Consider the following 18,035-nt stretch of genomic DNA (forward strand, 5'->3'; position numbering starts at 1 on the left):
TAGTTCTATAATTGGTGCATGGAAAGGGTTAAAATAACAGCATTTGGAATACCCTGGGGTGTCTAGTTTTCAAAAATATATGGTTTGACAGGGTTAAATTGAGTTAACGGCTTCAAAGATGTTCCAAAGAGGAGATGGAGGCAGACTGACCAGATTTGTTAAAAAAGATTTGGAAATCATAAAACGCTGCTTGTACTTATTGCCCTATAACTTACAAAAAACAGCAAAAAAACATAAAAACATTGGGTATTTCTAAACTCAGGACAAGTAGTAGAATCTATTTAGCTAGTTTTTTTACTTGCTTTTTAGGTGAGTAAAAGATTTTTCAAATAAAAGTCATAAAATGTGGGTTTTTTTTCAATTTTTCACCATGTTTTTTTAATTTTTTTTATATAACTTATGTGGGTACACTAAATGGGTGATGAGAAAATTACAGCTGAACACAAGCACCACAAAAGTGTCAAAACAGCCTCGGTCCCACAGGGTACAAAACGAAAAATGAGCCCGGTCTTTAAGGGGTTAATGCATCTGACTTTGCCACATATTTCAATAATAAAATCTTCTTAAAATAATTGTTTATACCCAATTAACTAAGTTTCTTGATTCCAACTCCCTACTTGACCCTCCTCAATCTGGTTTTCGCCCTCGACACTCTACTGAGACCGCCCTTACTAAAGTTACAAATGACCTACTCACTGCTAAATCCAAGGGCCACTACTCCATGCTAACCCTACCGAACCTTTCTGCTGCTTTTGACACTGTGGACCACCCTCTTCTCCTTCAAACTTTTCAGCTTTTGGTCTTCGTGACACTGTTCTCTCCTGGTTCACTGGCTACCTCTCTGATCGTACCTTCAGCGTCTCTGTCTCCAGTTACACTCCTCTGATCAGGGCCGGCCCTACAATGGAGCCGACTGGGGCAATTGCCCCAGGCGGCACTTCAGAAGGGGCGGCACTTTGCCGCCCCAAGCGGTTTTTTTTTTGAAGCGGAGGAGAGAGAGAGAGGGGCACCGAGTGGTTTTCGCTTACCCGCTCGGCGCCCCTCTCTCTCTCCTCTGCGGCGAGTCTCCCTGTTCGGTCTCGGTGCCGGCTTGTAATGCAGAGCGCCGGAAGTGACGTGAATTTCCGGCGCTCAGCATTACAAGCCGGCACCGTGGCAGCACAGGGAGACTCGCCGCAGGACTGTTTAAGGGTAAGTACCGGTGGGGCGGGGTAGATAATGCCGCCCCCCCCGGCGTCGGCGGGGGGCGGCATTTTAAACTTCGCCCCAGGCGGCGTTAAGTCTTCGGCCGGCCCTGCCTCTGATCTCTGACAGCCGGGGAAGGTATCCGCGATGGACGCAGACAAACCCCCACTGCCAACTCCACCTCCTTCCGGCTGCAGCGGAAGGAGACGTAAACCCGCTGCCCTGGCAATACAGCAGGAAATTGGAAGTGCCAGAGTGCCAGAGGAAATTGGAAGCACCGGTAAGTGTGTGTGTGTGTTAAATGGGGGCATAGGGGATTTCTGGAACTCTGGCACTATTAAAAGGCATATTATGGGGCAGAGTGGCAAATAGGGAGGTATAAGGCATTTCAGGAGGCAGAGTGGCGTTAAAGGGGCATTTAATAGAGCACTCTGCCTCCTGAAATGCCTTATATCTCCCTATATGCCACTCTGCCCCATAATATGCCTTTTAACCCCCTAAATGCCAGAGTGGCATATAGGGGTATAAGGCATTTCTGGAGGCAGAGTGCTCTATACAATGCCTTTTAACTCCCTTAATGCCACTCTGCCTCCTGGAATGCCTTATACCTCCCTATATGCCACTCTGCCCTATAATATGCATTTTAACCCCCTAAATGCCAGAATGGGATATAGGGGTATAAGGCATTTCTGGAGGCAGAGTGGCACATAGGGGGTCAAAAGGCATACCATGGGGCACAGTGGCATATAGAGGGTTAAAAGGCATATCATGGGCCATGGGTGTGGCAAGCCTGGGGGCAGATGTGCGTAACTGGGGGACAGGTTGGAAAATACAAGGAAATAAAAACAAAAAAAATATTTTTCTCAATCATAGCTTTTATTTAAAAAAAATTGCTTACATGAATTAACATTTACTGGTAAAACTTTTTTCCTTTAGGGTCGTCTTATATTCAGGCTTTTTCTTTTTTTCCTAAGTTAATATTCAGATTTTGGGGGGTCGTCTTATAATCAGGGTCGTCTTATAATCGGTACTTGTTATTTGAATTTCTAATGTTAACATAACTGAGATCCTGTGATGTTCCAAGCAACTATACCATTGCTGCTTAACTAATGCCAAAGTACAATTATCATCTACACTGGCACATGTGGGGCTGGACTCTCTCACTTTGTCATGCGTGTAAGTACCACACATGTGCTGTCACCATCAAGGAATATTTGTAGGATTCTTACAGTGAATATGGCTTTAATTAAGGCTAACACTGACACAACTCCTGTTGGCATGATGCAGAATTATTACAGGGGTCTTGCCCCCTAAAGACAAATCACTATTAAAGAGCCATGGGTAATTCATACGTAGGAACTGTGTATAACTAACGTCCTTATATGCTTAACCAAATGTAATGTTTATATTTGCAAAGATGACAAAGGCCTTCTTCTGTAACTGTAAGCCTATATATAAGGCAGTGCAGGAATCCTCCTTAAAATAGATAAGGCCTTCATGGAAATGCAAACACCGTGCAACATTGTTGGGCTCAATGTCTCCTCCTTCACATAACTAAATTGCCATTATAAAAATCTAGCGCTGATAAGGGAGGGAAGACACAAGAGAATTGGTCTAGGAAAGAAACATACTGACTAGGGCAATAGTGGTAAAACCTAGCATGGACATTGGGAAAAGCTTGAGTAAGAATAGGAACATTACAGCTGGTGAACAGTAAGAATAAACACTTAACATTGAAAGAAAGACACTTTGTGGGAAAAGTGACAGCGGGCAGCAAGGATACCTCATGTGGGCAAAATGAAGTAGAGAACTTTACCGTTATAATGTGGGCAAGAAAGCAAGAGTAATCTAATGGGGAACAGATGGGAATAAATTGAGAGCCAAACCCTCTAAGCCTCTCACTGTTTTATTTGTGGCGGTGCAGTACATCAGACATGTATATCTTCTCAGTCTCTGCTGCATTTTCTATATATCTCCTTTTTCTCTCCTCCCTTCTTCCATCATATCTCAAAATGTATACATAAACATGGTTATAAAGTGTACTACAGAGGCAGAAACTGATTTTATTGTGACTCTTCACAGCCAGCGAGTTCCGTAAATATAATTTAAGCTGAATAACACGTTGGATATTAAAAATAACATATTTTTGAACTTGATGACAGCCTGCAGGAAGAGATATATGGCTGTCACTGCACCCAAAAATACCTCGATCTCAGCTACTCCTTTGCAAATAAAATCTCCCAATGCACCTTCTCTAGCAATATCTGCAATTTACATTAAAAGATCATTCGCTATGACATTTCGTTGAGAAAACTAGATGTGCGGATTCAGGTAATAAGGTTGGAAGGCTCTTCAGAGGCAGGGAATCCAATGTATTAGTCTACTATAAAACGATTTTACATGGATCCAGGCATAAGCAAACCAATTAACTTTTCAAAACATTGATGGTTTGTTTTTTTTAACGAGTGGGCCTCTCCAAGAAACTAAAACATACACTTACACACAGACTATATACACTACCACTAACATTCATTCTAATACAAATACTCACCTTGTGTTGTGTTGAGGCTAACAAAAAAATGGCATGCTACTACTGCAGAGTCACATAAAGTTTTATTATGTGAAGCTATTGAGCCCCACATCTGATAGCGGTCTGGCGTTGCTAGGAAAATGGGGACCACCGTGTAACCCTGGGGGTTTACCCTGTTTATGCACTATATGAGCTCATACATAGATAGAGAGTGCTTTGTCAGAGGCTAGGGGGTCACCTGGTTTTACTTAAAGGGGCCAGAAGGTTCCAGCTGCCCTGCCCTAGGAATTAATGTATACTTTTTTGCCACATAAATCCATAAATATGTGTGTAGAAACATGGTATTTATACCATGTGGGTAGCATTCTTAAAATGCTGTTTCTACAACGTGTTGATTATTCTTCCCTGTTAAATTATTAGTGACCCTTGTTTAGCCGTTCCTCACATAGAAGGGGGCATATCTTTCAGCATGGGTAAGATGAATGAGAATAATAACTAATGTACTATACATACTTGAGAGGCTAGTCACACTATGAGTTCCTATGTATAGAAATGTCAAAAACCCAAACTGTACTCATAGCAGTAGATATGTGAAAGGATATACACAGCTAGGTAACTATATGATTAGCTAACCAAGTTAGCAAGTTAAAAGGATTACTACTTTGAACAGATCAAAGAAAGGTATTGTTATTGTTAAGATTTTGGCATTGCACGCAGTATTAATGGCTGTTCATACCCTTTGATCTACCATGTACAAGCATCCTCCACAAATATCCCATAAAGTGTCTCGAATCAGTGATATGGGGAGAAAGAATGTCTGATGAAAGTAAAAAGGAGATTAACACACAGATCAGCTCAGTTATCTCTGCTTATTTAAGCAGCTGTTCTTTCCCTGTTATCATTCCATGCATGCAGACTAGTCATTACATATCACTTTGTTCTGAATAGGTAAGAAGTGAATATACCTCGTTAATGAGACCAGACACCAAAAATGTGGGTGTTGCTTTGTAATTAAAATCCAAAATCAATGTAATCACTGTGTGGTTCTTTCAAATACAATAGAATAAACCAGGCTTGTTTTATTACCGCTTCTTCTCCGTTCTTGCTTTAGGCAGTTGAAATTTCCTAATGCAGCAGTAAAATTACTACAGCAGAGCAACTGAGCTGTCTTGTTTCCATTTCCGACAAAGACATAGTATGTCTTTAATGACTATATTGCTTAAAGTGATATATTAAACACTGCTTCATAAATCCTATCATCACTTCCACTTATGGGACACTTTTTGACTCACTCCTTTCTTACTCAAGACAACAGCGAAGTGCTAATCTAAACCCTAATCATTTCTCACATTGACTACTATAACCCTCCCTGTTGCCAGAGTCTCTTGGCTTCAACTCTACTTTGCACGTCTTGGCCAGAATAACCTTCCTAATTTGTAATTTAAGTCCTACAAGATGGTCTTTTGATTATTACTGTTTTGAAGAAGCATCTGTTCTCTTCATTCTCTAAACCATTTTATAATTCCAGATTTAATAATTCTATTTTTTTAAACCTTGCGTACATCCTAAAAATAGTTTGACTTAAACAGTGCTTAAATAAAAAAATCTATTTTATTAAACCTTCACGGCAAGAAACAAGGTTCGGATCTTACTTGTTGTGTGAATATGATGGGATTATATGAATCAATAAATAATAATAGCCTTTGCAATATTGTGACCATAACCCCTCACCCCAGATTTTATGGCGATATCAGTTGTTCTTATTAGCTTGAAAGGATAGTAAAAACACAAAAGACCACACAACTTTAACTGAGCTTATTGTGTTTTATTGAATTGTCTATCCCAACGACTAACTAAATTGATAAAAGTAATTCTAAAGCACTTTCATCTCCAAGGGGAAAGAAACATTAAGAAATTAGTCTATATTAATATTAAAGAAACAGTCATATCACCTCTTCGCAGACAGAAAATGAGCCAGCTTTATGGCCGAATTGTATTTTTATCTGCCATCAAATTTTATGTCTCTATGACCTTAATTGTAACATCGATCTCATATGTTGCAATCATTTATATAATGAGCAATTCTGGTGTAAAGTGGTAAAAAAGTAGAGCAATCTGCAAAAATAGTTGACTTGTTTCACCATTTTTAACACTACACCAGAGATTTCCTATTGTGTGTAGGATGAGTTTCCTGCCAACTCGTTGGCCCCTAAGTAAGAGCTCTTCGGAAGCGTCTGCAAAAAGATCTGTAGGATGTGGTTATCAGGTCAGAGGAAGCAGGCAATGGTGACTTGCTCAGCTACCAGGCTATTAGATAAATTGAATATAATGTGAATAAAAACAGAAATTGCTTTTATCACCACTTAACATTTTACAGTATCTGACACATCATTTACATGTTCAGCCCAGAACTTTTCTCATGATACTGCTCCATTGCCATGGCCCTTATCAACATGGGAAAAGATATAATATAGAATCTGGTTAATGTTTTGTAACGCTGTGCACTTAATATCAGACACTGCATGAAAAGTCTACAAGTGCTTGGAGTTAATGGCACTTTTATTCCTGCGAGTGGGAAGCATATTATAGAGATACCTATGTATTAACCCCTTAAGGACAATAGGCAGCCCCTAAACCCATTGAAAACAATGCATTTTGAGCTCTTACATTAAGGGGTTAAAGAATGCTCATACACATACTGTTTTTATACCCAAACCACCTGTAAAAAATATTGCGTGGTCTCATTTCAAAACCTTAGCCAGATTACTATTGCAATGTGTTATTTATCCTTCAAGGCAGTTGCGTTCACGGAGTGTGTTGGAAAGACAAAGTCCAGAACCATATGTTATAAACTTACCAGCTTTGCAGCTTTAGAACTTTGTATTATTCTTTTTTACAGTATTTTGATCTGCTCCAGGATGTAATAACATTCCTATCGGGTTTATAGCCAGCAAGAAGTTGTGCTTGTTAAAATATATTATATTGGGGTTATCCATACATTATAACCATGGTTTATGTTTAATGGAAATAAAACAAGCCATTTCCTATTTCACGTGCCTCAGGCATCCAAGTCGATAAATCAAACACGGCTGAACCATATCTAAATTTGAACAGATTTAAACATTACCTTTTACTGCAGTGTTCTAAATGTTTGGGCTTTGAGAACCTCTTATTTCTAAACACATGAAATGAACACCACTGCTAAATGATGTCATACAACTTTTCCTATATACACTGAAAATGCCAGAAATTCTTTGTTACAAAAAAGGCTGATCTTTTACAATGGAGTGGCTTCGCTACCATATTAAGAAAGAATTGTGACTTTAAATACACGGAACCAAAATAAAAAACTTCAATGGAATCAATCATTGCTGTTAACAAAGGGAGACTATAGTTTGTAGAGAAGAATGTCGGCTTCACCTCTTTGTATTAGAAATGTAGCTTAAGCATTTTTAAATATTTTTTTTAATAACGTATTGTGTAACCACTCAAAAAAGCATAGACAATAAAAGGAAAAATACACATTTATTAAATGATGACTACTAGGTTTGGACCAGCCATTACTTAATGTTCAAGTAGACAACTATTTTAGGCCATATCAGGATGTATGTTATACATTTTAGTTTTTTACATTGTTATTGCACTTTACACTTTTACTATATGGCACTTTATTTGTTTTGCACTATAAATTATAACATTTAGCTCCTCAAGCCCCGTGTTTTAGTAGATTCCAGAGAAAATCTGCCTCAGGCTAGGTTTCCACTTGGGGTTTTTTGCTAAACGCCCATAATAACGCCAATTCAGCCACACAGCGGTTTTTTAGTGAAAAAACGCTGCGGCCAGATGTTAGCTGTTCTTCAATAGGAAATCGCACAATGCCATATCCACTTGGCGTTTTTCTGTTTGGCGTTTTTTCAGTCCTCTTTGGCGTTTTTCTGCTTTTTTGGGCTCTGTGGCAGTTTTTCAAAATCGCAGCATGTTGACACTCTGGCGTTTTTCTCCAATAGAAGTCTATGGGAGAGAAAAAACGCCATGAAAAAGCCATGTGGGTTTTGCCTTGGCGTTTTTTATGGCGTTTTTTCCACAGTTACAATGCAAAGGATGGACCCAGTATCTGTGTGTCCTACGAGAAATAGGCTGGAAACAAACAGTTTCACACAAAACAAAGTTCATATTGAATTTTGCACCATTTGGAACAAACATGCCATTACAAACAAACATACCCAACCGGATCCTGCGTGCCAAAAGCACTTGGGGCCAATCTTCCTAGAGGAGCAGACATTCGGAATATAGCATGCCTTACAAACCACAGAAAAGTGACAAAAGGGTCCGCCGCGGCGTTTAAGTAGAACTCTACCAAGGAAATGACATCAGGAGGGGGCAGATACTTGCCATTTATCTTAATCCCTTTTAGCTGGGTGAAAATTCTAATGTGTAAAGGCTGGCAAAACTGCCTAAGGTCAAAAAAGCAATTTCCACAGAAAGGCTAAAACGCCTGAAAAAACTCCAGAAAAAACGCCAAAACGCAGGTAAATGCAGTGGCAGTTTTCTTGGCGCTTTTCCTGGCGTTTTTCATCAAGAAAATAACGCAGGACAAAAACCCAAGTGGAAACCTAGCCTCAGTGTGTTCTTATTGACCTGTTGGCAACAGATATCCACGTCTCACCATAGACTTAACATAAAAGTTTGCAGGATCCAGTCTGCTTAAGAATCATTTTATTGGTAAGAGTAGTTTTATGAATATGCTCACAAAATTGTGAGTAGTACTTTAAAATACAGCCAAGTTATAGTTGTAATGGTATATTATGATCCAATTGTTATGGCATTTCTGATTATTCCTTTTCTATCCTATATTGGGACATATTTACAATCACACAGCCATTTTAAATTAATTTCTTTTTGTACAGTTCATGATAATTATATTAAGAAAATTGTAAGTTGTTATCTGTAGTCAGGCATTTTTTACTGATTATTTTGATATCCTTGCATAGAAGTATATTATGAGGTTGATTAACCAAAGATCCAGCTGTAACTGCACTGAACAGTATCAACCTATGTCTCAACTAGACTAATAACCATGCCTGGGAACTTCTGGGCTCTGGCTACCCTTGTGGGACACGTGTCGGCGGTACCACTAACGTCGATGGGAACGACCCAGAGAATTCGAGTGTTGACCCGGAGAAGTGGTGCTTCTCCCAGAGTTAAACCAGGAAAGATCCCAGGTTTGCTAATAACTTAACGCCAAGGTGTGTTTAAGAAAAAAATCTGAGATCTGCTTTTGATGTCAGGCCTGGACAGACAAACCTTACAAATGTCTGGTGCCAGTGGCCAGGGCCAAATTGAACCTTTTATGTACTTCTATTGCAGCTGTGCAGCAGATTCTGTCCTAGATATCCATGGCTGTAAGCTGCAAAAGTGTAAGAGCGTCAGTCCAGCCAGTGGCCTCACTTACATCATTTTATTGGCCACTGGCCTTAAAGTGCCAGGGACATTTTGAATTCTCAGTCCAGTCCTCCTTGTGGCCAAGACAGTTTTATGTTCAGCATTTTTTTCTGATGTGAAAGGGACCTGTTGCTAAGAAATAGGGGGCGTGTTTTTTTCGTTTTCCTCTTCATGAAGACATATGTAATACATAACAGGGTGTATATATATTATATATTATATATATATATATATATATATATATACATACACACCATGTATAAATGCACCTAAAGGTTGTAACATGTGTGTCACACCAGCATAAATATGAAACGAGGAGTTAACCCCTACACGTGTTGCAAAAAGCTCACTCTGTTTGGATTGATGTCTGTTTATCTTAAAATTCAAATTCTCCAAATTCTTTTCCAAGAACCTGCTTCATTGTATTTATTCATCTTGAGAAATTGTTGAGATGCCAAACAAATAACACCCATAGAGTTATCAGTTTAGTAGACTATGGGATCTAAGACAGACGGAAGGGACATTTTTAATGAATCAAGTTAGGACCGGACAGCTTGCAATTTTTGGTGAACCAAGGACCTGTTTAATGTTACTGAGAGGGAACGTTAGTTTCCTGAAACTTGCACAGGCTTCCTCATAGTGTACAACCCCCTTGTGAACTACTCTACCTGTCCAAGCCTTGGCAAGTGGTTCTGCTGCTACATCTACAATAATCTTGTTTTAAAAAGGACTTTTAAAAAAAATGCATTTATTTATTCATTTTTTTTAAATTGCTTTTAGCGCTTTTATCCTACCCCTTTTGAGTTTAGTAAATTATTTATTTGAACACAAGGCTGTAAACAAGGAATGGATACCATGTATGATACACAATGTAGACACGCCAGCACCTGGTACCTGAAAAACACAGGTTCATCAGCAAAGCACTAAACAGACCCTAAAAATCTGATTGGTGTCACTCCTGTTCCTGCCATCACTCCTACTATGACGCTAAAGCTTTTTTGCCAAAAGTGTAATGGCTGTATGGAGCTACATAGGATGTTTCCATAGTATTTTTATCTATACCTCTAACTACAGATGACCTAGGTGGGGAAGATCTAACAGATATCAAAACCCTTTGGGATCCATACCCCCTAAAAAGCACGGTAAGCGGCTGCCCATCAATATGACCTTTGACCAACACATAAAAAAATATTCCATTAAGTACCGCGGCAAATGATTTTTCATGGTTTATCTATTCTCATCTTTGATCCTCTTTGTTTTGTTAGTCATGCACAGCACAGAGCTCTGTTTACGGTTAGTTAGAAACAGAATAAGGAAGTCTGTTAATGCTGTTTTGGATACTAAATGCAAAAGCAGATGTTTCGCATCTGATAGGAGCTTCCAAAAAAAATGTTTCCTCTTACCATAAATCTGATCAATGTTCAAGATTAAAAAACTGTACAAGTCAGTAGTGAACACATTTTTTACATAAACTGTCCTTGGTTATCAAAAATAATGGAGCAGCCATGGGGCATTTTGGTAGAGAACAGTGCTACAATTAAATGTTTTTTCCCCCCCAAGTTTTGTGGTTAAACATTGACCAGAAACAGCATTGGAAGTGATAATAATTCAGTATATCCAGTGCTAATATTAGGACTCATTTTCCCAATAATAACAATAACACCAATAAACCACTTTTCAAACTTGAAAGCACATTTTATACATATCTCCATAAATGTAAGGTCCAATCTGTGCCTCTTTTGGCCTCGTATGTATATATAAAAGCTCAGGTATTGATGCTCTCGTCTTTATTACTGCAGGGTCTCCAAGGCTGCTAAGGCTTTCTTTATTCCTTATAATGTAATCCACTCTAATATTTTCTTTCTAAGTTTGCTATAGTTTACAAGAATAATCGGTACGCAGTGCAGATGAAAGTGCACTCAGACGCGGGATTAGTAATTCAGTAAATCTGCAACTTCACTTTTCTTTGTTGTGAAAACCCTCCTCTACATGGTCTCATTCAACAAGCAAAACTTATCCCACCAGCTAGCACTCCTATCTTCATCTAATGACATTTTATGTTAACCTCAGGTTTTAACCATTGTGGCACTTCTTCAAGAATAAGCACAACATTACACAAGACCTCTGTTTGTAACACAATAAAAACAATGTTTACAGGCATTTCTATGGAATAAAAAAAATGTATTTATTTAACAACAAGAATCAAAGAAGTTCCTGAGTCCAAACACCTGGCTGGACATGATGGGAGTCATAGTTCAAAAACAGGCCTCTTGCAGTTGACTGTGTTCTGAAATAACGTCCCTCTCCTTTTTAATTATACTGAAAAGTAAAGCAATAAAAGTATGACAGTTTAAAATAAGAATTATTTTATTAATGAAACCTGGAAACATTTGTACTTCAAAATGTCTCTACAAATGTAAATTACAAAAAAGGAAAGAACATGTAAAAATGTATACATCCAAATTGAAGCTTCACTCTGCTCTCGAAATCTGCAATGCAATTTTCTGTTGATTTTCCAGACATTCTTTGAGTTTATCTTCTGTTAATGTCAGCCGGTGTTCCAGAATTGAAACAGTCTGCAAATGCAAAACAGTAATCATGATTTGTATTTAATCGAGATTCTTAAAATCTAGTTCAAATGTATCTGGTAAATAAATCTGTCCCATTTTGAGACTACTTAAAACGGACACTTCAGCCATCGTATGCATATGATACACAAAATAAAGCAAGAAATAATTTAAACAAACAAACAAACAAAACAAACGTAAGGCATAACCATTGGGGATCCCATCACACTATATGACCCTATATTGCTTAGCCTGCCACTACGTCAGAGCTATATATATTACCGAAGGGCTGAATCCGTGGAACTGCTTTACATTTTAACCCAAAAAAAGACTCTCAAGCAATTTAAAGCCGTGTCTGGAGACCATTAATAAGGCTCCTGTGTGCAAGGAGGGACTGTTCCCCGTCAGAGCCTGCAAATATGCATAATATACAAAAACAGGAGAGCGCAGAACCTAAAGCATAAAATGCTAAACATTTTGATTCCCAGGTTGCTGCTAGAATAATAAAGACCAATAAGTACACAAAACAAGTACTCTATATGACCATATTTTGCATTGGCCGCCATTATGTCAAAGTACCCCAAGTCTGGAAAGACCTATTTCATTTTCTATGGCTTTATTGCTTACCCAAAACCTGGATAAGTGGGACCGCACTGCATTTTAACCCACTGAAATTCTCAAGCGATTTCAATTGACGGTGTGGCAGGCTAAGCAATATATGGCCATATAATGTGACAGAATCCACAGTTTTTATGCCTTAGATAGGTGTTTTATGAATGGTATTTGCTGGGTATGCCCTGATTTCTTGGTTTGTGTTGTCAACATATTGGCTATTATTACTTTAGCAGCAACCCCCGAAATCTGATTGTGCCTTTTATTGCCTTTAGGTTGTGTTCCTGTTTCTATATATCTTTTTCTTTAATGCATATGATAGCTGAGAGTTCACCTTAAGAGTCAAAGTTATGGTGACTAAATATAAAGTTGGCGGCACTGCATGAAGGAAAATTGTGAATAATGGCTGCCTGGGTATGAAATATAAGAAGTGGTACAATAAAAATTGCCCTGCAAGAATATATATCTAATACAGCAGAACATTATGCCAAGTATCATACAATTAGAATAAGATGTATACATTATATCTACACCTAATGTGGGCTGTATTGCATATGGGAGCTTATTGGCGAACGTACCATACCCTGAATAACTCAATAAAACTCATAATAAAAAAAATTGAGTGTCACTCAGAAAGCAAGGACTACACCTTCTTTGAAAATAAGCCCTGTGGCACTCTTTAATGATGTGAGTTCGCTATGCTAAGACTAACTGGCCTGCAAATTGCCATTACACTGCACTCACTGATGTTAACCTGCACCCCTACGTTCACTGTCCAGAAGTTATTTTGATTACCAGATTACACGCTATTCACAAGTTTTTCATCTCAACATTACTAAAATATACTACCTTTTTAAATAACTTTTAAATAAAAAAAACCTTTAGCTACAAATGCAACAACATTGCCATTTGGCATTGCAAAAAGTTCCTACCAAATCCCATCAAGGCGTTCATATTTCAACTTTACCTAAACACCCACCATTCCCCTGCCATATCTGTGTCATCTGCTTCTCCTCCCTCATCACATTTTCTCTCTCTGAATAAAAGACATATGATCCGAGGAATTCCAAACTTATCCCCATCACATAAGAGCTCCTGATTGCACTTAGCGGCAACGCAGCTTAAATACATAAATCTCCGGCTCAGTACTTGTGAACACACGTGTTGTGTAGGGTTTGGATTTTCCTTAAATTCTGAATATTCTTTTTGCTCACTAAAAGTGTTTTGTATTGTTCTATGTAACACAGCACAGAACAGTTCCATGATACTAGGGTGACCGTGTTTGATACTAACCAGCAGAAGTGAAGTATGTGGGATGTATATCTGATGGGTTTACATATCCCACATGGAAGTGTGTTCTGGCAAGAATCCTCGATCAGGTCAACCGGCATGCTGCCCAACAGCAGTTTAATGTTGTACCATAATCCATAGCCCAGCAGAATAAACTTTGCCAGAAACCCAAACCACCTGTTAATAATACCACGTTTAAAAAAATAAAATCCTTTAAGATTAAAGAAGATATGAGTGCCAGTTATGTGTGCCTATAGCCACAAAAACAAAATGTTCCATTTAGCAGTGTAAATATTTTTATAAATACATTTAAATAACAGATGGTTACAAAATAAAAAAAAAATACATCTATTTTCAAATAAAACCCCGGAAATATATTTTAAACTCAAATGAGACATTCTGAAGGTGGTAGTTGCATGTAGGAATATCTGTATGCATTACAATTCCAAACACCCTATTTTGTGAAGTTATAAACACCTAAATATTTGCCTGTTTATTTTCTAGACTAAAGGGAGTATGGGAACTACAAGGACGCTTTCTAAGGAAAAAGAAACAATTCTCACCTGTGTCAACACACTTAGCTGATCCGCAATGTGTTCCAAGGTACTGCTCACTAAGGGGGGGAGGTGTGCTTCACCATTTCCCAAAGGATTTTCTTCCTGCCCTTTTCTCTTTGTGCTGGCCGGCAGGGGAGGTGAAGAGTAATAAGGCACTTTGTCATATTCTCGTACATCCTCGCACCAGTTGTGTGATGGCTTTAGCTATAGGAAGGAACAGAATATAACATAAACAAGTAATACAAGTCACACACAGCATAGAAAGGTGAATGTAAACCAATTGGAATATGTCAAATCAGCTAGAGAAGCTGCTTTAGATCCTTCTTGGTTTAGGGCAGACATGGGAACTTGCTAGGTTTCACCCAGAGTCTCAGGACAAGGTAGCAGTGTTTGGCTTGGCCCAGGCTTTGCCCACTTGCATCTATTACTTTGCCCACTCCCCACCACTTTTCATTGTAATTGGTGCTACCCTGTCCCCTATTACAGCCACATGCCTGGGAGATTGGAACCATCTGCCAGCCAACCCTGGGAGGCTACCAGATATGCCTACCCATACCCGCTTTCGTGACTGATGATAAATGTTCCCAGCAAAAATGATGCATGCTTTTTACATGATTAAATCGTTAATTCTAGGAAGGGTTGGGCATTCAACAATAAAATGCAGCTGAAGTATTCTGACAGAAGGTAGAACAGCACCTTGAAACAATATGTGAACAATGTGAATAAAGGGAGAGTCCACAGGACAGTTGTGACTTCAGCTCCCTGACTTACTATCCATTATGATGGGCTAACCCTATTGAGCTTCTGCTGCAGGAAGAGCTTGGTTGGCCCTGTATCATAATTTACATTTGTCACGTTTTGGGTCAGTAATTACAAAACGTAAGGGAACCCAAGGTGATATTTCTGCAGGATATAGTTTGGAAACAGATGAAAGAGGGACATCCCCCTACTGACTACATGGAACTTAGGCTGAGGGTTACTTAAAGCCAATTAAATAACATAGGGATGTATTGGAACCAAATGTATTTATAGAACAAGGAAACATGATGTGATACCATTGCTTTAAATATATTTATGAACATGCATATTTAACACTCACATAGCTTACACTAGAGGACTGAGAAGATGTGACACTTCATATATTAACATGCTCACAGTAGAAGATGCTTTTTTCCCACCAAAATTGTAAACGTTGTTAATTCAGTAAAACGCAAAAATAAAAACTCAAAATAAAATAAAAAATATCCCAATCGCTATGGAGCCTTAACTGAGACAACAGCCCTTTCCAATTTACACTGAACAGAGACAACAGACCAGCCGATACTTGCAAACACGTTGAGGGTCAGTTTACATTGATCTCAGACGGCCTCAGGGCTAATGTTTTCTTCATGGTATTACATTGGTATAGCTGCTGATTAAAGAACCTGGTAGCCATTAAACAGGATGCGCAATTAACATATCGTTTTTGTGGCCATAAGGCAAACATTTAATGTAAATACCTCTAAGGTAATCTGTGTCTCCGCACTAACTAGGGAGAGACAGATAAAGTAACTATGGAGGCACCATAGTCTTGGCTTTATTTAAAAAGTACCAAAACACACTTTGATTAGATTGTTTATCATGTCTTTATGATTGCTGACAGAGGCCACATTTGGTACATGATGCTATCCTACTCAACAACCGTCTTTTGTATGTAAAAGAATACTTGCCGCTTAATCCAACACCAACTGCACTACGAACCTATATGATTTCCCTTTCAGAAAAATGCATAATAAAACAAAAAAAATTGGTCATTCATACACTTAATGATATTCCCCAAAACAGTTATAATAATAACCTTAAATATTGGTAAATGGTGCATCTTTTGTACGCAACTGAGAAATGCAGCCCCGATACCATTTGTAAAAAAAGCGGTTGGCAAATGTATAGGTGAAAAGTCATTAAACAGATTCAATTAACTTCATTTTTTTCTATGCGATCAAGTTCCAATTACTCTGTATGCCTAGATTACAAAACTTTAACCTAAATAATAAAAAAAACAAAACACTATTGCCAACATAGATGTGTGTGTTCCTGAGGTGCACGGTATGCCAAGTTTGAATCCTTAGCCGTGGATTACACATGTAAAAAATGTACTCCGTAGGGCCCAGAGTATAAGACAGAACCTGGACAAGGTCGAGTCTGTAATTATAAAATGTGAGTTATACAGCATACCAAATAGATACAAGTCATTTAAGGATATTTTCATTAGTTATTTTCCAACCGCAATACATTGTGTTGTTGAACAGGAAACGCATCAATAACATTGCATAAAACGGATGAAAACATCTCAGATCAACACGAGACAAGAGATCTCATTAAAGATGGAATTCGCAAGAACTTTCAAGAGTGTCACATGTACGAAACAGAATTACCCCACTATTTGTGGTGTCATTTTGACATAAACGATATAGATAAAAAAACAAAACAAGTTAAAGCTACCTCCTTTGTGGCCGCTTTGTCTACTATAAAGAACAGTTCAGAGAGTACAAAGCAAGCAGTTCATGAGTGTCTGTCGCAGCTGCAACTCCTACACCAGAGATCAACAAATTGCATATTTGAAAGCCAGCCATAAACGTGGGGGCATGGAATTACCCCACTACCACTGCGATGTTTCATCACACAACCTAGATGAGCAGCCACCTCCGGGCGGTACACAGAAATCAGCTTGCTCTGTATAGTCAACCAGTGGACCAATGAACCGACGCTGTGAAGAGCCAATTAGCAACCAGCCGATGAAACCAAAAGGGAATCGGATAAATTCTAGTCACCGTAGTAGGGGTTTGTGAAAGCCTGTTCTGCTTTAACATCAGTCCATCACAAATACGCATAGCATTTGCTAACAAATACGCGTCTGCTTTGAAGATACAAGGTATTACCACTGAACAAAATACAATACTGTGTAGTGTATTTCGGATATGGTAGCAACAAAGAAGCTATTTGTAAGTTAACATGGGAACAGCATTACACAACACCACATCCTGGATGTGGAGCAGTGTCATCCCCAACCACATCCTCATAGTTTAACCGCAGCGATAACACCATGCTTCCTCTGTGCAGAATGGAAACCCTGCACTACCGTTATTTAAAATGAATGATAAAATAACCCAATCTCCATAAACCGATTCAAAAGAAAGGTTTCTGACGGACAAAGCAATGAAAGTCGCTGCTCTCGCAGGTATCCAACGATAAGGTGAACAGAAGAAACAACCTAGAAACATTTACAGAGTTTTTATGGAATGACAGAACAAAAGACCTTCAGAATAACACCTGTGTATGACATGACCATGGGCCCCAATCTGGCCCCGAAGAAAAGCAGGGTAAAATCGGACATGCTTATAGATATGTGTAAGTAAATATTTAACAAGGTATGCGCATAACAACACATGACAGTGGGGGTGATTAAATGCAAAGGAACATGAGACAGCATTGCTTTTTTCAGTTGACGAAATAACTAATAATAAGAGTGTTAACTCCTTGACTTCACTTTAAAGTATGAAGGACCAACCCCACTGAGATTTTGAGGAGTATTACGCTGTAAAATAACTAGCGAAAAAAGATCACTTTTGTTTCTTAACCTGTTTGTTGCAAACTTTTCCCCCCCAATAACACAACCTGTAAGCAATTGCTACCCTAACCAACATCCTGCCCGTCTGTCTCACACTGAAAGGTAAATGACTTGTATGCTTTACATGCTGTATAACTCACATTTTAGAACTGAAACTTGACCTTGTCCAGGTTCTATGTTATACTCTGGGCCCTACGCACCACAGTTTATGAATGAATTAAAGGAAAGATTTCTGTCACAGATGA

General features: G+C 38.6%; 1 protein-coding gene across 1 annotated transcript in view; it reads right to left on the minus strand.

Moving 5' to 3' along the window:
• Window positions 1-11,628: 11,628 nt before the first annotated feature.
• Window positions 11,629-18,035, minus strand: part of LOC149299795 (uncharacterized) — a 44,468-nt gene continuing 38,061 nt past the window's right edge. Inside the window, exons 9-10 of the mRNA XM_089486057.1 lie at window positions 14,190-14,387; window positions 11,629-11,733 (exon numbers count right to left, since the gene is read on the minus strand). Coding sequence (XP_089342183.1) covers window positions 11,629-11,733; window positions 14,190-14,387 — 303 coding nt within the window. The remainder of the gene's footprint in view (window positions 11,734-14,189; window positions 14,388-18,035) is intronic.

Source organism: Sceloporus occidentalis, unplaced genomic scaffold, assembly GCF_023333645.1.
Source record: "Sceloporus occidentalis isolate IW3139 unplaced genomic scaffold, rSceOcc1.0.p SCAF_28, whole genome shotgun sequence".
NCBI lineage: Eukaryota > Metazoa > Chordata > Lepidosauria > Squamata > Phrynosomatidae > Sceloporus > Sceloporus occidentalis.